At 48.0% G+C, this 20156-nt stretch overlaps 1 protein-coding gene across 2 annotated transcripts; it reads right to left on the bottom strand.

Annotated features, from left to right (window-relative positions):
- Nucleotides 1-107: 107 nt before the first annotated feature.
- On the bottom strand, nucleotides 108-12538 carry MPL (MPL proto-oncogene, thrombopoietin receptor; the record flags this gene model as incomplete). Of its 2 annotated transcripts, none has more annotated exons than XM_081145000.1 (12): nucleotides 108-680; nucleotides 890-977; nucleotides 2911-3007; nucleotides 3156-3315; nucleotides 5645-5787; nucleotides 5962-6143; nucleotides 9959-10085; nucleotides 10340-10502; nucleotides 10909-11207; nucleotides 11728-11906; nucleotides 12180-12312; nucleotides 12460-12538. In XM_081145000.1, the coding sequence occupies 12 exons, from the start codon at nucleotides 12536-12538 to the stop codon at nucleotides 393-395; spliced, it is 1938 nt and encodes a 645-aa protein (XP_081001126.1). In that variant the 3' UTR covers nucleotides 108-392. The 2 variants fall into 2 exon arrangements, with proteins under 2 accessions (XP_081001126.1, XP_081001127.1); XM_081145001.1 differs by having other exon boundaries at nucleotides 10933-11207.
- Nucleotides 12539-20156: the final 7618 nt, after the last annotated feature.

The following is a 20156-nucleotide window of genomic DNA, read 5'->3' as shown; positions in this document are numbered from 1 at the left end:
TAAATGGAGGGTTAACAAGGTTCCTATTGGATCTTGCAATTAGAGAGTTTGAGGTGAACTCTGAGCAGTTTAATTAGCAAAGTGGTAGAACTAACTGAAGTAGTCTAAAGAGCAAATGAAAAGTGGGGAAGCATGAAGACTTCTTTTCAAGGAGTGTGGCATTAAAGAGGAGAGAGAAAGAAGGTGGAAGTTAGAGCTTAGTCAAATAAATGAGTCTCCTGAGGAAAGAGGGTCCTGGATTTATGTCAGCAGCAATACTGCAAGATCAGTGTTGTGAAGCCCAGCTATGAGGGTCAACAAGCGGGATGAAAGTGAGGTCTGAGATGTGTATGGTGTTGGGGTGGGGTGGGATGGGATGGGGTAGGGTGGGTAGAGAGAATGGGAAGAAAGGTCTAGAGAGTTTGGATCTGGCCAGGGTACTGGGAGTGAGGGGCCTGCCAACAGGTCAGCGGTAAGTAGGAATGGTTGGCAATGTGAGTGGTGCAGTAGGATCCCGACTCAGTCATGGGTGGGCACACAGACAGGGGCATGGTCCCCAGGCAAGAGGGCTGTAATCCTCGGTAGTCCATCTGGGTCTGGGAGGAACATAGGGGCAATGGAGTCTTCTCTGAGGACTTAGGTAGAATTTCAAGGAGGCTGGGTTCCACTTCCTCATAGACATCTGAGACTGCAGGCTTGGGCTGGGAAAGATGGGAGGGAAAGGAGTCTGGATTAGCAGGTCCTATGGGAGGAAGACACAGATTGTATAGGAAGAAGGGTTTGGCTGGGGGTAGGGCCCAGGGCAATGGAATGCTGGTGGGCAATGGCCTTGGAAAAGTTGTGTTATAGGGGCAAAGATCCAGCTCCTCGTAGGACTAGTGGCGGGTAGTAGGGAGGGGAGTGCACTCACCGGACTCAGGGCTGCAGTATCCCTAAGGTACTGGCCTAGGACCCGGTGCAGGTCTGGAAGTGAGGGCCACAGGGCATGCCTCAGGTTCCTTGGAGAGAAGGGAGAGAAGGAGACTGAGTCATGGGAGTGTGTTGGGGGGGTGGAGAACACTGAAGTGGCAGTGGGGAAGGCAGTGAGGTGGGTGAGTAAAGCTTGGAGAGGTGAGAGTGTAGTCAAGGTAATAATGTAAGAGCATAGGTGCAAAGGAAACCTCAGGTGGGGAAGGGAAGTTAGTGGTGGGAGGTTCAAAACAGGAGTGCTACAGAGTGTTCTCAAACATTCTGCTTCAGGATCTTTATAGTTTCTGTCTGGGACACTCAATTGACTCCCTCACTGCATTTAGGTCTCTGCTCAAACACCATCGTAACAGAGGTCTTCCATGACTACCCTGTCTAAAATCGTACCACCTCCCTGTCACTCTTTCTCCTGCTCTGCTTTATTTTTCTTTGTAACACTTGACCTATTATATATTTACTATTATTATATATATTTGTTTTTGTCTGTCTCATCCCACTAGAATGTAAGCTCCATGAGAGCAAAGAGTTTGTGTATTTGCTCACTGCTGTATCTCCAGTGTGTAGAACAGTGTGTGGCCCATAATAGGTGCTCAATAATTAGCTCGATGAATGAATGAAGAGAGCCAGTGGGACTTATTATTAAGTTACTGGGAAGGTGATCTATCTGGGAAGAGAATGGATTTAAGATATGTTGGGGAACCCCCAGTTCTTCAGGTTCATACTTCCACATGGAGGGACTTTAGCTGAACAACACTTCGGGCCTCTTCTGTGACCTCACTCATCTCTCTCCAGGGGAAGAGGAGTGAGTTACCTGGTAAACTGGGGAAAAGGTTCAGCAGCATCACATCCTTCCCCCCTAACTTTTTTGTTGGTCCTGGCTACGTGCATAGAGACTACATTCCAGTCAGCTCATATATGTGAGCAGGTTAAAAGTCCAAAGACAGACATGTTGAAAGAGAGATGACAGCCTGGGGCGGTCAAAAGAGGCTGCCTGGAGGAGTTGCCTTCTGAGTCTTCAAGAATCAAGAGATGTCACCAGCTGAAGGACTAAGATGGTATGGATTCCAGCCTTTCTGTTAGTAACTTCCAATGACATTCTCCTCAACTTCAGTCTTCCCACATAAGTCACTCATTAGTAACATTTGTTTAAGGGCATGCTATTTGGCATACTCTGCGCTGAGGATTTAAAGATGACCAAGTGAGGTATAGGGAAGACATATAAAGAAATAAATGCAGTAAAATGCTGCTGGTACTATGATAGGGACACAAAGAGAGTAGCCAATATGGGAGGGTTGGGAAGGGTTTCCCAGCAGTTGGTAGAGGAAGTTATTTAAAGATAAGTGGGTATTAGTCACCCAGGGAGGATATTCCTGACCGAGGGGACATTCTGCGCAAAGGCACTGGGAAATAAAGCCTGTGGAGGAAAGAAGACACGGAGAAGATCGCCAACAACGTGGCAAGGCTGACGCACGGGGAGGAAGACGGTGGAAATGCTGGCAGGGCCGGACTTTGCAGAGCTTTGCCTGTCCTCCCATAATCTGAACTCTATCCTGGGCCGCTAACAAGGAGATTTATGGGCGCATTTTAGAAAGACTTTTCTGGTGGTGTGTGAGGCAAACTGGAGGAGGAGGCTCAGCGTCCGCGAGTCGGGCAGGGCGCGGAGGGCGGCGGGGGAGCGAGGCCTGGGAGCTGCACGGGCCGGGCCAGGCGAGCGGGGCGCCTCAGTGGTCCGGCGGGCGGGCGGGCGGGCGGCGGCTTCCTACCGCCACGCGGAGCCGGGGGTGGGCGTCTGAGGCGTTCAGCACAGCGGGCACGTCAGCGCGTTAGGAAGCGGTGCGACCCCGAGGAAGCCCTGCGGGAAGCGGCTGGAGCCTCAGGCGTGGACTTGCAGCTGGGGACCGCGTGCGAGCGCCCGGAACGCTTATTTAGAGGCCTCGGGCCCCGGCCCTGGGGGCCCGGCGGTACCTGTAGTGCGCGGGAAACTGCCACCTCAGCAGCAGCAGGCCCAGGAGGGCGCTGAGGCCCAGCACCAGCAGCAGAGCGGCCACCAGGGAGATCCAGGCTGAGGGACGGGACAAGTCAGGCCCCGCCCGCCCCCGGCCGGAGCCCGCCCCCAGGCCCGCGAACCCCGCCTCGGTCCCGCCCCTCGGCCCCTCCGCGCCGCGTCCGGCCGCGCAGCCGCAGACCCCTTCGGCGCCGCGGGCCCTCACCGGTCTCCGAGGCGGTCTCCACCCGCACCGGGTCGGACCAGGCGCTCCACGGGCCTTGGAAGGTGGGGCCGTGGAGCCTCGCGCGCAGCTGCAGGCGGTAGCGGGAGCGCGGGCGCAGCTCCAGAGTCTCCCCCAGCGCGCCCAGGGGCGGCTCCAGCACCTGCGCAGAGGGAAGCGAGCGGGTGGACCGGCGCCGGGTGTGGATGGGCGGGCACCGGGTCCTCCAGAGAGCGGCAGCTTTTGCACCCAAAGCCGACCACTGTGAATCCCAGGGGAACCTCAGAGAGCCTCACTGACGGAAAGCACGCCTCGCGGCGGGAGCGAGAGCGAGAACAGCGACAGGGACAGCAGCTCGCTGCACCCGCGGCCTCCCCTGCCGAGGCGAGCCCGGCTCCGGGGAAACGGGCCCCACGCGCCGACACACAGGCCTCATCGGCGCGGGAGCTGCTCGTCCCGACACACATATGTACGATGCCCCCTGACCCGGACACACGGGCATCCCGCAGAAGCAGTGAAATCCCAGACGCTCAGATACTCAGGGCCCTTTGAAAATCACGCGCACCCAGCAGAGGATGCCAGGATTATGCCAGGTGCTGGCGCCACAAGGGCAGATTCCAAGTAGAGGGTACAAGCATCGCGGGTACAAGCAGGGAAACTATTAACTGAGTAATTTAGCAAGCATTTACAGGCGTTGGGGAAAAGGGGAAATGAAACATGGTCTCTCTCATGTCTAATAAGGAAGACATGCAAACAAGTAAATAATTACAAGTAATTAGTGCTATAGTAATATAAGTAAGGCACCAGGAGCACCAAGGAGCATTTAGTGCTGCCTGAATTGCTTGTTGGGGACTACAGAGTAGTTTAGCAGGCAGGCTGGATAGGCAGGCTGGATGGTCAAAGATGAGGCTAAGACAATGGTAGGAGGGACTGGAGGACTGTTAGTACAATAAATTAAACTTGCTTGTTGATAATTAAGGAGAAGAGACAAGGCAAAAGGAAGAAGAGTCAAGGATTCCAGGCTTGGGTAACTGGTAAGCGGTGGTGCCATTGTCAGAAACAGGGTACAGAGGAGAAGTAAGTTTGAGGAGTAAGCACTGTATGGTTCCACTTTATTAAGTTCATCAACAGTCAGACTTATCAATGGTAATGTTGGAATAGTGGTTACCTTGGAAGGGAGGTGTGCTACTGTAGGGGCAGGGGGAGCTTCAGGGCTGCTAAAAATAGCACTGTAATCTGGATAATGGTTACATGGGTGTATACGCATTTACAAATTAATCAACTGCATACTTAAGATTTGTGTACTTTACTGTGGATGAATTAAGTTTTGGATATATAGTAGTCCCTCCTTATCCACGGTCTCGCTTTCCATGGTTTCAGTTACTGGTTTCAGTTACCCACAGTCAACCGTATTCTAAAAATATTAAATGGAAAATTACAGAAATAAACAACTTGTAAGTTTTTAAATGCCTGCCATTCTGAGTAGCATGATGAGAACTCACACCGCCCCGCTCCATCCCACCCAGGACTCAAATCATCCCTTTGTCCTGCCTGATAGTTTCTATGTAGCTGTCAAGGTATCACAATCCTTGTGTCCAAGTAACCCTTATTTTACTTAATAATAGCCCCAAAGTGCAAGAGTAGTGATGCTGGTAATTTGGATATGCTGAAGAGAAGCCATAAAGTATATGTATGTATTTATAGGAAAAAACATAATATATATAGGCTTTGGTACTATCCATGGTTTTTAAGGCCTCCAACTAGGGATCTTAAAATGTATCCCCACAGATAAGGGGGGACTACTGTATGAGTCTGAAATGCCCCTGGGGGCTTTATGTAGATCTATCTGGTAAGAAGTTGTATATACTGTATATGTGATAAATAAGAATAAAAGTACAGAAAGAAAGATTTAACTAATGTATTTGAGTACCTTCTATCTGTCAGGCAGTATGCTAGATATTTATATAATTAACCTTTCCTGTAACTCTGGAAGGTAGATAGCTTTATTCTAATTTCACCAATGAGGAAACTGGGACTTCAAAAGTTTAAGTAATTTGCCTGTGGTATAGACATTCCTTTCCATATGGTAAGTCTGGGATGGTTAATGTATGATTGTTAAAACCATGGAGTTGAAGCACTCACCTAGGGAAGGCGTATATTATATTTATCTAGAAAAGAATCTAGGATGGGCCTGTAGGAAGCACAACATATTAAGGTAGAGTGGAAAAGGAAGAGCCAGGAAAGGAGAGTGAGAAGGTTCTGTCAGAGAGGTAGTAGGGTAATCAGAAGAGACTGATATCCCAGCGACAAAGGGAAGAGAAAATATTAAGTGGGAGATGCCAAAGAGAAGTTAAGATACCAGTTGCTTCATAAACACAGATATACAAGCCTAGACATGGACACATGACACCCTCACCCCTGGTAACAGGCATGGTGAAACTCAGGAATACCCTGTGTGGTGAGGTCTGTGGGCATATGTTCCTTGGCCTTACCTTCCAGTCCTGATGGCCTTCTCCTGTGTATCGGAGCTGATAGCAGGTCTCTCGGGCTGCCCAGGATGATGGGTGCTGCCATTCCAATTCCAGCTGCCCGCTGGAGACCTCTCTCCAGTGCAAGTTTGGCGTGGGGATGAGCACTGCAGGGATGTCATCAGGGATTGGCCTAAGCCCTCTGTGCATGAGACATCATGCCACCAGGGCCGTGGGTCAGAAGTGTCAGAGTTGGTGGTGATTCTGGGCATAGGGTCAGATGCAGTGGTGGGTGGGAGAGGGTGAGAGTATGTGGGAAGAGAAAGGAGGAAAGTTCTTACCAGCCTGGTGGATCCAGAAAGGGGAGCCCAGGTAGCTGTGAAAGGCACCCTGGGCTGTGGTCACCTCCACAAGGATGTGAATAACGCTGTCATTTCGTGACTTGAAGTGGCAGCGGGAGAACTGGGAGGGTTGTAATCCTGGATTTTTCTCCTCCGCTTCACACTTCTCCCAGATGGGGTCCCTAAGAATCAGCCCCATAGAATCATTGAATCAGGGTTGCCTCAGAGACCAATCCTGACATTCTCCATCCCACAGGGGCTATGCACTGCGTGGATTATAATCTAACTCCTCTTTTGGATGGGCCACCAGGGCTTTCTCTGTCTTCATTCCATAATGTTTTGTTTTCTGAAGTTTGCTTTGATGTCCAGCTTCTTCCCCTTAAGGAAGGAGCTAGATAATACATGAAAATAGCATGGAGTATAGAGTTCAGGTCTTGGCTTGTTGGCGTATAACTCTGGGCAAATTACTTGGTTTATCTCTGTCCTGATTTCCTCATTTGTAAAATGGGTTAATAGTACCTACTTCACAGGATTGTTTCAAAGGTCAAAAAGCCTCATCATTCTGCAGAAAAACATCCTTATGTTTTAAATCTGTTCTCATACAGCAACCCTCATAGTCACCTCCATATGTTATTTAATCAACAGCCTCCTAACTAGCTTTTCTGCCTCCATTTTCGCCACTCCCTTCAATTTATTCTCCACACAGCAACTGAAATTTGCTTCCAAAATGTTGATCTAATGATGTCCAGAATATATCACAAATCTGTCCATTTATTTTGATCTTGAACACTGCCACATTAGATGCAACCACCATTATCTCTTACCTGGATTAATGCAAATTTCTAACTGGTGATCCTGCTTCTACTCTTACCTCTTTATAATTTCACAAAGAAACATATCTTTTGAAAATGTAAATCATATCATGTCACTCTTCAGCTTAAAATCTTTTAATGGCTCTCCATCCCACTTGGAATAAAATCCAATCTCCGTACCAGGGCCTTCAGTACTCTATATGATTTAGCTCCTCCCTACCTCACCATTTCCTTGTCCCACAATTCTCATACCAGTTTCCCACCCTTCATCCACACGGGCCTTCTTTCTGTCCTACAGTTAGGCCAGATGCACTGTCTTTGCACTTCACTTTGCCCTGGATTGCTCTGACTCTAGATTTTCACGTGACTTATTCCTTCTTGCCACTTAGGTTTTAGCTCATTTGTCACCTCCTTGGTGAGGCTTTCTCTGATCACTCAGTCTAAATTAGCAACCCTGCCCTATCCTCCCACACAGCCTCTATTACATAATCTAGTTTTTTTATTTATTGTTTGTCACCTCCTCTCTTCCACTAAAATGTAAGCCCCCCAAATGCTGGAAAATTTTCTGTTTTATTTGTCACTCTATCTCCAGTGCTTGGCATAGTCACCTTCGATAACTGTTTATTAAACAAATGAATTGTGTCGCCTTCCTGATTATAGTCCGTAAATGGCTTGTTATTACTAAAATTATTTATCATTTTATGTATTTATATGTTTACTCATTTATTCACCAAATTATTGACACTATGTGCCTGGCACTGTGCTAGGCCCTAGGAATACATAGGGGAAAAATCTTTAAGGAGCTCTCATTTCAGGGGAGAGGCAGAAAACAAATGGATGGTATTTTTCTGTGCTGTGCACAGACTGATTCAGGAATATCAAGAAGGATGATCTTACCCAGAATGGGAGGGTCAGCGAATACTTCCTGAACAAGGCATTGCTTAAACTGAGTTTTGGACTATAAATAGGAGGCAAAGGGGAGAAATGGGCATCCGAGGCACATGCTTGGGCACAGATAAGAGATATGGTGCTTTGTGGGAAGTTTGAAGTGGTGCAGAATGCTTTTAGCACACAGGGCCTGATGGTGAGTGGTAAATGTGAGAGGGCAGACCAAGGTCACGGGTGGCCCTGTGGCCTTTCTAAGGGGCTTGAACTCAATCTTGTAGTAATTATGGAGACATTAAAAGATTTTAAACAGGGAATTATCATAATTGGCTTTGTACTTTAGGAAGACCACTCTAACTGTAGTTTGTAGGGAAGGATTTGTGAGGGTAAAGTAGAAGGAGAGAAATCCATTAGGACACTGTTATGGTTCCCACGTGCAAAGTGATGAGGATCTGAAATAGGGTTGCGGCACTGGGGGTAGAGGGGCATAGATAGATTCAAGGGATGCTGAAGAGGTAGAAATGACAAGACTGGACCCCGAGGATGTAGAAATGGCAGAAGTCCAGGGCAATTTCCATGTTTCAGGTCTGAAAATCTGAGCTGGTGGTAGGATGGAGGGCAATAAGAAAAGGAGCAGGTTTTGATAGAGGGAATGATAACTCCAGTTTTGCCACCGTTTAACCCATTCAAGGCACCTCTGTACTATGGAAATCTATGCAGTTATTAAGAACAATCAGTTGCATTTTTAAAATGACCTCCAAGGCATATTTTTAAGTAAAAAAGTGAGTTCACACACACACACACATGCAATTTATGCTGAAAAGTATTATGTATAGACATATATAAATGCATAGAAAACTGAAAGAATACATTAAAACTGTGCATAGTGTTTTGTTTCATCACTCATTCAGCAGTTTTTTACTGAGCACCTGCTATGTTCCAGGCACTGTGATGGGTGAAAATACGTTGGTGAGTAAAGACAGACACTGACTTTGCCCTCATGGATCATGTTTAGTCAAGATCAGCCTTTTCCAACTGGAATTCTGAGAGAAAAGATTTTTTTAATCCTCAGCCGAGGATATGTTTATTGATTTTAGAGAGACAGGAAGGAGAAGGGGGGGCACTGATGTGAGAGAGAAACATCGATCAGTTGCCTCCTGTATGTGCCCTGACTGGGAATCGAACCTGCAACCTTTTGGTGTACGCTCCAACCAATTGAGCCACCTGGCCAGGGCTGAGAGAAAATTTTATTATCAATCAAGTAACCACACATTATAAATGTAAAATTCTAACTATGATAAGTACTTAAGAAAGAAAGTCACATGGTACAACAAGGATGTATAGTAGTACTATTGGAAGGTCAGGGGAGGGTTCCCTGAGGAGGTGACAGTTGAGTTGAGGTCTATCTGAAGGATAAGTAAAAGTTAAGTAGAGACAGGAGAGCTGGGTAAACAGCACAGGCAAAGACCCAGAGGCAGGAGGGACTATGGCAGATAAGAGGGAACCGAAGAAGACCAGTACTGGAGCGCAGAGAGCAAAGGGCAACGCAGTGTAACACGAGGCTGAAGGCCGAGGTAAGGGCTGAGTCTTTCAGAACTTTGCAAGGCCATGACAGAGTTCCTTACCCTAAGATCAATGGGACACTATTGAAGATTTTAAAGTAGGGAGTGTTACGTTCCTCTTTTTACTTTTAAAAGATCACTCCAGCTCCTGTGTGGAGAATGATTTGAGGATTCAAGAAGTGACCAGTTAAGTATTCTCAGTCACCCAAGTGAGAGGTGGCAATGGCCTGTACTAGGATAATGCCAGAGGTGAACAAAAAGACGGATTCTAGAGATATTTAATAGGTAAGATCAACAAGGCTTGGTTATAGATTGGACACGGTGGGGGTGACAAATCAGTGAGGTGTTTAGTGGAGATTCTTGAAGACCAGGCAAAGTTTTCATTGGATGTGGCAGATAGTGGAAAATTGCAGGATGTGTCCGAGTGGGGGAAGGCCAGGCAAAGTCTGAGTTTAACTCGGTCAGCAGCACCAGGCATAAGTTGGAGATGAATGAGAATACAGGCTGTTGCAGTGCTCCAGGTGACATGATTAAAGCTGAACTAGACCAAGGCATTCCCCGTGGGAATGGAGAGAAGCTGAGAAGATAAAACACCCTTTGGAAGATGAGAGCATGGAGGCCATTTGGTTGTGGGACAGGGAGTGGAGTAAAGAAGACCAAGAACAATCTCTCCCCTCTTTCTGCAAGTTTGTGCCTCTCTCCCATGACATCAAACTCAATCACCAGTTTAATGCTCACCTGTCTCTGGGACAGCACCATGGCCTGCCGTGATAGAAGAAGCCTTGGGAGCTAGCGTGGTCCTGTTGCTGCCACTGACAGGTAACATTCTTCAAGTCCAGGGTGAAGCATTGCAGTCCAATTTCCACTGAATCAGAGAAGGAAGTCCCATCAGGGCCCACAGGCTCCTACTCTATAGGGTATCCAGATCATCTTTACACTCATAACTTGGAACATTTACTCCTACTCTTTGTTTTCTCCACGAACATAGTTCCCTCTGCCCGGTGGCAGGTTCAAGGTCATCAGGAAGGACCATGGTTATCAGAGCTTCCATGTCTAGCCCAGGCCTCCCTAGAGATCTTTTTACTTCCTCTTCATCTCCTCATTCCTTTATTGACTCACCTGCATCTCCAGGCAGGTCCACGGTTGCAGAGTGGGACCAGGGTCCCCAGGAGCCATGGAGGGAGACCCCATCAGGTTGGCTGCGCAGCTGGAGCCAGTAGGAATTCCCAGGCTGGAGCCCTGAGATGAGGCAGCTTCCACTCATCACTGTCAGAGATGGAGCCTTGAGAGAAGAATTCCAGCCTCAGAATCTAGGTCTACCTCTCAGCCAAGGCAGCCTCCATCTCTTACATTTGAAGCCCCACAGCATGCCTGTGGAGAGATGCTCAATTCCTTACTGGATGGATATGCACACAGACTGGGGGCCAGGTCAGTGGGTTTCAGGTGGTGTTCAGGGGTTTTTAGGGAAATCCCCATTAATTTGGAGACCTGAAACTCTCAATTCTGTTGGTATGAATGACACAAAGTGGGAGATCCTTAAGTAGACATAGTTCCTGGGGACTAATCAGAGTTTGTACTAATTCCCCAAGGACCAACCCAGTCTGGAATCCCCAGGGCATGGCCTGTCCTTTCTTGGGGCAAAATTAGGGGTAGGAGATAGGAAGTGGAGTGGAAGAAGGCCAGGATACTTCTCTAGTTGGGGAGGTCTGTTCTGGTCTGTCTTGTTGGGGCCTCATGGGCTGTGCACATGCAGGCTGATCCAGAGCTGGGGCTGGGTTTGGCCTCCGCAGAGCTGGGCAGCAAGTTTCTGTGGACAGCAACTGCATGACTGTGGAACCAGTGGAGTTCCTGGGATCCTTGGGACCATAGCGGAGTTGGTGCCTCAGGAAATCACTGATTTCAGGAGTTGGGGCCTTCCAGCTGATCTGAAGTTCCCCTGGTTGGCTCCCACCCATGGCTTTGATGATATTGGGGGGAGCTGGTAGGCCTGAGGGCAAGACAAGGCACATCAAAACTCTCTGAGTGCCACAGTCTACAATTCAATCTGTGGATTGTAGAGAGGGGTGCTAGAGGCTGGATTGGCTCTCTTGGTGGGCAGGGCAGGGCCTCATCCTGTTCTCCTTTCCTCATATGGACAGTGACCTCATTCTAGCTTAGTCAGACTCAGTGATCCTCAAGAACAGGGACTTCTTTTCATCAAGAGCAAGGACCTCTGTATCCTTGTCACCTACCACAGTGCCTGGCACATAGTAGGTATTCTGTAACTGTTGAATGAGTGTATAAATGAGTAGGTTAATGGCAGGAGGGCCAGGTGTCTCTGATGTGAAATGAAGTCTAGGTCTCGATGCCAAGGCTGGGAGGAATGATAAGGTCATCTTGAGGTATCTCTGGGGACCTAGGGATGGAGCACACGCATGTTGTCCTGAAGGAGCACCAACCAGTATGACTCTATGATCTAGCCTGGGGGCAGCAAACAGAGGGGCCAGGGTGATGGGGATGGCCCTTACCCACATGATCCACAAAGAGCACCCGCTGGGTCAGGTTGAGGTTCAGGAACACGTTCTTCACCCAGAGGCGCAGTGGAAAGAAGAGACGAACATCATCCAGGGCTGGAAACTGGCACACATATCGAGTTCCAAAGGGGGGCATATTCTGGGAACTCAGGGGGCAGGCACGGGGCTCCTCCCTGTGGGCATAGGAAAAGTCCATCCTACCTACCCGACCACCCTCAGGACCCAGGCTGGCCCCAAGCCCTACTTCTCTTTCCATTTCTGCCTTGCTCTTCTCCATGCCTGGGATAGGTGGGATGAAGGTTTATGTAGGGGCTTGAGCTGGGTCTGTTCAAAGCACACCGGTTCATTAAGTGGCTCCTTAGGGCATGCACTTCCAATAATTCTCTTATGGGGCCAAAGGTAGAACAGGACAGACGCAGGCGAGTGGGGCACAGCCCAGCACATACCCTGGGTAGGCATACAGCAGCTGGTATGTTCCACTGGGTGCTGCCCCTTCCTCATCCCAGAAGCAAGTGAGGTCCTCAAATGTTCGAGAAAAACAGTTCAGGGGCTCTGGGTCCGAGGCCAGCAAGGAGGCATCTGAGGAACAGCTGGTGAGTTGGGCTCTGGGTCCTTCCAGGCATGTTTGAGAAAGAGTAGGGGACCAGTGGGAGCCTCCTAACTTGCACCCCTCCCAGGGCTCCCTCTTTCTGGCTGTAGGTGAGCTCCACCCTCCACACACCTCACCTTGGCTGGTGACTTGTGCCAGGTTTTGGGGGACCAGGAGGAGGCAGGAGGTGACCACCAAGAGGGCCCAGGAGGGCATCTTCTCCGGCACTGTGTGCCTGCCTTAGCCCATCCTCCCTTCAGGAAGCCGGGCCCCAATCCCCTCCCGGGCCAGCCCCTCAGGTTCCTGTCAGATACAGCCCCACGTCCTGTCCCTGTCCCTGCCCTTGTGGGGCCCATCTAGACCACACTGGGGCCAGGGGCCAGAGGCCAGGGGAGGGGGAGTGGGACAGGAGGGTAGGAGGAATTTGAAAGAGAGGAGGCAGGCCTTTTGGTGGGAGGGAGATGAGGGTTGTATTTTTGACCATGTACCAGAAAGAGACAAGCTTCCATGTGTGTCTACGCTGACTATTATAGAAGGGTGTATTATCAACAAGAATAGTAGCATTTACTGAACACTTACTATGCTGCCATGCTTTAAGGGCTTTCTATCTATTGACTCAGCTAATCTTCACAATAGTCTTATTGCTCCCTTTAGAGTAATAAAACCCAGACTCCTCCTAATCCAGATGCACAAGGTCCTGCCCGACTGGCCCCTGCCTACTCAAATCTCATCTCCTACCGCTGTCCTCACTCTGGCCCAGCCACAATAACCTCATTGTGTCTCTCATCTTAACCCTTATCATGCTCAGCCTTTCTGCAGCATTTGATATTCTTCTCCTTGTTTGGATCCTACAATGTGTCACATTCTCCTGGTTCCTCCTACTCTCGTAACAGTGACCCTCCCCACCCCCAGTTTCTCTCTCCCTCCACTTCTACATTCAGGTTTTACCAGGTCCTGTGACTTCTACAGGGAGGTGGTATAATAGTGGTTAAGGGTGCAGAGCCCACAAGACAAGAAGTTTGCCCATGGCTGGCAGAGGGTTGAGATGAGGGCCTTCTGCTCCTTCATGGAAGGAGGTTCAGCTACCTGTCCCTGCCATTTCCCCATTTTTCTCTGCTCCCACACAGCTGGAGAGAGGTGCTGCCCCCAGTCCTTCACTTCTTTAGGATATCAAGCAGGAACTGAAACACGCTTAGGGAGACCACTTAGGTCCATCTACTCTTTGGCCAAATAGTCCAGTAGGCTTCTAAGGTCCGGCCCAGGCAGCAGGCCTAGGCTTTACTGTCCGCATGTAAGATCGCAGTGCATCCGTTGCTGAAGGAACTCAAGGGGCTGCTGGATGGGGACTGGCTCAGGCAGGACGTAGAGTGGTGTTAAAACTGCTCTCTCCGGGCAGGGAGAGGGGAAGTCTTGGTTTGTTGCATTTGTTGCATTTGCTGCTTTTTGTGATGGAAATACCCAACCATGGCCAATTTCAAGCTACTAACAGGATGTCACTGAGCAGTGATTGGGAAGAGAGTTGGCTCCCCTGTGCCCTTGCCCTTGTCTCACCATTTCCCCAGATTTCCAACATCTGTGTTTTTATCCAGTCAGAAAGTCTAAGATAGGTAGCTCCAGGCACTTGAGTCTCCATCTCCCCGTCGCTTTCCCAGCACTGCCCGACTTCTCTCCAAAATGATGGCTCCATTTACACCTCTAGCAGCGTGTTAGAGCCCTCTACCTTCCCCACACCCTGTATCAGCGCTGTTTTAAGTCTGCCATTCTGAGAGTTCAGTGTTTTTCTGAAGCTCGAATTTGCTTTTATTCTTTCCCTGCTTGAAATCCTTTCACGTGTCTACATGTTCCTTTGGCCCAAGACTCACCTCTTGATGCTAGAACACAGCCCTTTGACCTTTCATCTTCCAGCTCTTGGGCTCTCTCCCCTTTCCTGCCACAGAGCCTTGTTTCCTTGCTTCCCCAGGCAGAGAACCCTCCAACCTCTTAGCCTGCTGGAACTTTCTTTGTGATTCAAGGTTTGTCCCCAAGTCACTTCTTGGGGAGACTTTTCTTATCTCCCAACTATACGTAATGGAGGAAAAAGCTAATTTTACAAAGAGAAATGCAATCCCACATTCCTTTCAGAGGCTTCAGTGGCTCTCTTGTGATCAGAAACAACTTGGTGAGCCTTTGGGCATGACCTTGATGGGAAGACATTAGAGAGCTAAATTTGCTGAATATAAAATTGATGGGAACTTTGGCATGTTCTATGCTAACTCCTGAGAAAAAGGAGGAGGGCTAGTAAGTGACAGACAGGGATCTGAGGAGAGGCTTCACCAGGGAGAAATTCCAGTAAGAGGACTGTTGGGGGAAAATTTTAGAACAGTGATGCCTAATATTTAGTTTTAAGTTTACACCCTATTCTGTAAATGCTTAGCTTCCCTATAGCACCCCAGATATTCAGTAAAAGTGTCCTCTACACAAAACCTGATATTTGTGGTGGTTGGGGAATAAAGGGAGAAATGCCTTTTCTGACACCTGTGGAGTTGAGAGAGGGTTGCAGCCATGGAAAGTGAGCAACCCAGTGATCAAGAATGTAGCAAGAGGCGGTGGAAGCATGAGACTGACAGATCTCAGAGGGAAGGGGGTGGGGGGACAGGAAAAGATTAACCAAAGGACATATATGCATATATGCAAAGCCCATCGACACAGACAATAGTGTGGAGAAGGCCTGGGGTGGGGTGGGGGCTTGGTGAAGGGGGCAAAGGGGAGGACATCTGTAATGCTGTCAACAATAAATAAAAAAAGAAAAGAAAAGAATTTAGCAAGAGCAGGGATTCAGATTGAGAGGTGATCATGAGGATACAAACCCTGGCAGAGTCCTAGTAGAAACAGAGGAGGGCGTGGACTTCCCTGAGAATGTGGAATAGGGACTGAGCTGTTCTAATTGAATATAAATGGAAAAGGTTACTCCAAAGGGCTGCCTTGAGGATATTTGGGTTGCATACTTATAAGCCATCCTTCCTCTAAGTGCCCCAAAATTTTGTGCCTCTGTTGGGGTGCATAAACAGCCACGCTGACTCCACCTTTAGCTAGACAAGAGGTGAACCCTGCCAAGTGGGATTGTTATCTTAACACTCCTCCTCCTGGGGTAAAAGTTGGGTGGGAGTGGGCCTCCCTGATTCCCTCTCCGACCAGCTACCATTGAGACTTGCATGTCTCATTTCTTCATGCAATGACTCTATTAGGTGCCCTTTTCCTTACTTATAGAAGAGAAAATAGAGGCTGAGATGGATTAAATGAGTCATCTAAAGTCATTATTAAGGAGCAGAGCTGAGATTTGAATTCAGGCCTGGTTGACTGCAAAGTCTGTTCTTTAGCTACTATACAGACACCCCTGACCAGACCTCCGATTCCTCCATTTTATTCATTGATTCAACGTCGTGTGCTTGGCACAGGACCTGACGTGAATCTCTTGCAGGGTCTGAAGTTCAAAACAGGCATCAGGAGAGACTTAATTTAATTAAATGGGAAAAGGACCAGTAGCTAGCTGCCCAGCAGTGACGCCAAGCGAGACAGTTGCAGGGACCCAGTTCGGTTTCTGAGCTGCTTTTACTGAGCTGCCAGGCTCCCTCTGACCCCTGGATCCATGTTTCCTGTTGCGGAAACATGAGGACCAGCCTACTACAGCCAGACTCTGGTCTGTCCCACCCCGGGAGAGGGCCGGGTGAGATAAGAGGATGCACAGCCCCTAGGAGGAGCCTGAGCTGCCCGGAGGGCCAGGCAGGAAATCACTCCTTCCTGGGGGGACCAGAGGGAATGACTCAGGGCTGGCTGGTGGGAGTTCCGTTTCTGCGGCCGGCCGGCTGCAGTGAGGCGCCTTGGGCAGCAAGCTCAGGGTCGCCTTCCCCAGCTGCCTGCCTAATGAGGCCTGGAGAGATGTGTCTTGGCCTTTCCTCTTCTCTTTTCCATCATTTCTCTGGATGCAAGTTTGTGCTGCTGGACTGGTCTCTTGCTCCAACCCCTGCCCCACCCGGGCCATCCCCGTGAAAATATAGCTGTAGAGAGAAGCAGTGGGAACAGAAGCAGACAGGTGTGGGGCAGCCAGGCTGAGTATTTAGGTGCTCTGTGCCTGCAGGTTGGGCCTTGTTTGTAGGGAGCTGTGGGTGCGATGGGGCCACAGTGGAAATGTGGGGATCTTCTGTTGGGCAAGGGTGCCCCTTGGGTCCTGCCCTTAGCCCAGGACCTGGCATGTAGTATGAGACCAATGTATTTGTGCTGAATTTGGAAGTTGTATTTTACTCCAACCTGACCCCTTTTCACTGTGCCAGAGAAGTAGCATGGCACTATGGCTAAGAGAGGGACTCTGAAGCCAGAGTATCTAGGTTTGAATCCCAGCTCTGCCATTTACTAGCTGTCACACTTTGGCTACATTACTTAACCTCTCTGAGCTTGTTTGCTCTTTTGTAAAATGGGGATCATAATAATAGTACCACTTAATACGTTGTTGAAGACTGAAGGAATTAATACATGCTAAGTGCTTGGAATAGCACCTGGCAATTAAGTGCCCTGTAAGTATTAGATGCTTTTGTTCTTTTAGTGACTGGCATCTCCAGCAACCCAGTTATCTAAGCAGAAGCTTGGTAGTAATCCTAGATGGACTCTACCCTTTCCTTCCATTCCCATATTCAACCTGTCCATTTTTTTACCGGTGTATTTCTTCCAGTTCGCCACCACACCGTCATTTCTCACCAGCACTACTGGAATAGTTTCTCACTGATCTCCTTGCCTTCACTCTATCTTTCTCTAATAGCTTTATTGAGATATAATTCACATATCAATGATTCACCCATTTAAAGTGTACAATTCAGTGGTTTTTAATATATTCACAGATATAGGCAACCAGAGTCAATTTTAGATTTTTTTTTTATTACCTCAGAAAGAAATCCATATCTTTTAACTCTTGTCCTCTTAGCCTCCCATCTTCCTCCCAGCCCCAATGCAGCAGGTTTTCCTATTCTGGACATTTCATATAAATTATATGCAAATAATATGAGGTCATTTGTTCCTAGCTTCTGTCACTTAGCATGGTATTTTCTTTTTTTTTTTAAAAGATTTTTTAAAATGTTTTTACTTTTAGAGAGGGTGGGGGGAGAGAAAGAAAGCAAAATATCAATGTGAGAGAGGCATCGATTGGCTGCCTCCCTTAAGCCCCCTTCCTGGGGATTGAGCCGGCAACCTGGCCATATGCCCTGACCAGGAATCGAACTGGTGACCTTTTGGTGCACAGGAGGATGCTAACCGACTGAGCCACACTGGCCAGGGCTCATGTATTCGTTTTAATAGTTTTTTAGTAGATTCCTTAGGACTTTATATATATACAATAATGTTATCTGCAAATAGAGATAGTTCTGCTTCTTCCTTTCCATTCTGAATGTTGTTTATTGTTTTTTCTTGCCTAAATCCCCTGGATAGAACCTCCAGTACAATGTTGAATAAAAGTGGGGAGAGAAGATATCCTTGTCTTGTTTTTGATCACAAGGGGAAAGGATTCAGTCTTTCACTATGAAGTATGACGTTAGCTGTGGGTTTTTGTAAATGCCCTGATTCAGGTCAATGAGGTTTCTTTCTATTCCTAGTTTGTTTATTTATTTTTTAAATTATGAAAGGGTGTTGGATTTTGTCAAATGCCTTTTTTGTGTCTGTTTTGGTTTTTTACTCTATTGCTATGATATATTGCATTAATTGACTTTTGGATGTTAAACTAACCTTGTATTTCTGGGGTAAATTCCACTTTGTTATGGTATGTAATTCTTTTTATATGTTGTTGGATTCTGTTTGCTAAGATTTTCATGAGAATTTTTGTTCATAAGATATATTGATGTGTAGTTTTCTTGCGATGTTTTTGTCTGCTGTATCAGGGCAATACCGGCCTCACAGAATGAATTGAGAACTATTCTCTCCTCTTCTATTTTTGGGAAGAATTTATATTTATTCTTATTTAAATGTTTGGTAGAACTCACCAGTGAAGTCATCTGGGCCTGGGCTATTTTGTGGGTAGTTTTTTAAAGTTGCTAAGTTAATCTCTTTACTTGTCATAGGTCTATGCAGTTTGCCTATTTTTTTAGTCAATTTTGGTAGTTCCTTTCTTTCTAGGAATTTGTCAGTTTCGCCTCAGGTATCTAATTTACGGCCATACTCCCTAGCCTTCACTCTTACTCTATCATCCATTCTCCACACAGGGGCCCGAGTGACCTTTCAAAAAATACAGATCTGACCCTGACATAGCCCTGCTTCAGCTCTTCCGCAGCTGCTCTCTGCCCTTAGGATAAAGACCTGTATCCTTCGTGCTGCCTATATGGTCCAGCACGGGCCGGCCTGTCACCTCTTTGTGTTCTCCCTTTGCTCCAGCCACATGGAACTCATTGCAGCTCCTGAACATCCACACGTCACAGGTGCTGTCTCCCCTGCCAGGATCTCTTCCTCTGGTGAGCCTCTACTTCTTCTTCATGGCCCAGATCAAAATGTCACTTCCTTTGGGAAAGCTTTCCTGACTCCATCTCCTTCCTCTATGTGTTACCCAGGTACCCTCCCTCTCTTACAGCATACTCTCCTATTTTTCTGTTTGTTTACATATCTCTCACCCCACAGGGGCATTTTTGTTTATATATTGGTCCCCAGCAGGGACAACTTTGTAATCCCCACATCCTGCACCTGGCAATATCCCTGCAGTGTATCTGAAATGAAATTTTATTTTAGCAAATCCCATCTCCCTCATCCTGCATAGCCTCCAAATTACTCTAGTTAATTTCTTCTTAAATGCAGCTCCGCATGCCAGCCATGCAGGTCTTTTTGGAATACAGATTCTGATAACTCCCCCCCTCCCCATTCATCTTCCTGCATTTGTATGTATTAGCTGCTGACACCGAGCACTATGTACCAGGCCCAGTGCCGTGAAAAATGTGCCTGTGTAACCTCATTTAGTGCTAATAACAGTGATGTAGCTATCACCAACCTCATTTTTCAGAGAGGCTAAGTGACATGACCAAGGTCACACGGAAGTAAGTGATATAGCAAGGACTTAGACACAGGTCTGTGTGATTTTGGAGTCTGTGCTCTTAACTATATCGCCATGTTGTGTATTCTTTTATTTCATCTGATTCACTGAAAAAAAAATTGTGTGAAGCAGACAAGTGTTGTTTCCTAAGGACCAGTGGGAGAGGCCAGCAGTGACAAACCAAAAGGATAGGCAAACCTGAAGGCCACATGGCATAGAGTCGGATGTGGGACTAGCTTTCAGGGAAGGGAGCACCTCCCAGCACGCTCTGGGACCCTGAGGAAGGTGCAGGAATCCTACCGTGGCTGGCTGAAGATGGGAGAAACCTCTGCCTTCTTCTGCTCACAAGCTGGGCAGTAAGGTGGCTACCAAGCCAGGAAAGGCTGCCTAGAGACATAAGAAAAGTGGGAGCTCCAGACAGGCCAGAATCTGTCTGGTGCTGAGGTGTCAGTTTGAGCTGAGGCTGGGCTACAGCTGATCCTGGCATGTTCTGTTTGGACAGAGCAAAGGATGCTAGGCTGGCAGCTACCTGGAGATATAGGGAGACATGTTGGTGTTGGGGCTGGAGAGTAGCGAAGAGACCTGGGGAAACTGGACTTCTCATATGATCAAGGTGTAGGGGTGGTGTAGGTGTCAAATGGTTCTCCCAGAACCCCACCCATCATGGAGAGGCGACCCCAACAGAGGGACTGGGTCTACAACATTAACTAGGAACAGCATTTCTTTTCCTGGAAAGTCTAGTTCCTCTGTCTTTGGTTCAACTTTTCCCTGGGATCGGCCAGCAGTAAAAGGAAGACTGGG

Source organism: Miniopterus schreibersii (genome assembly GCF_964146895.1).
Source record: "Miniopterus schreibersii genome assembly, chromosome: 8".
Taxonomy (NCBI): Eukaryota; Metazoa; Chordata; class Mammalia; order Chiroptera; family Miniopteridae; genus Miniopterus; species Miniopterus schreibersii.
Note: the sequence above shows the minus strand (reverse complement) of the source record. Positions and strands in the feature narration are given on the sequence as shown.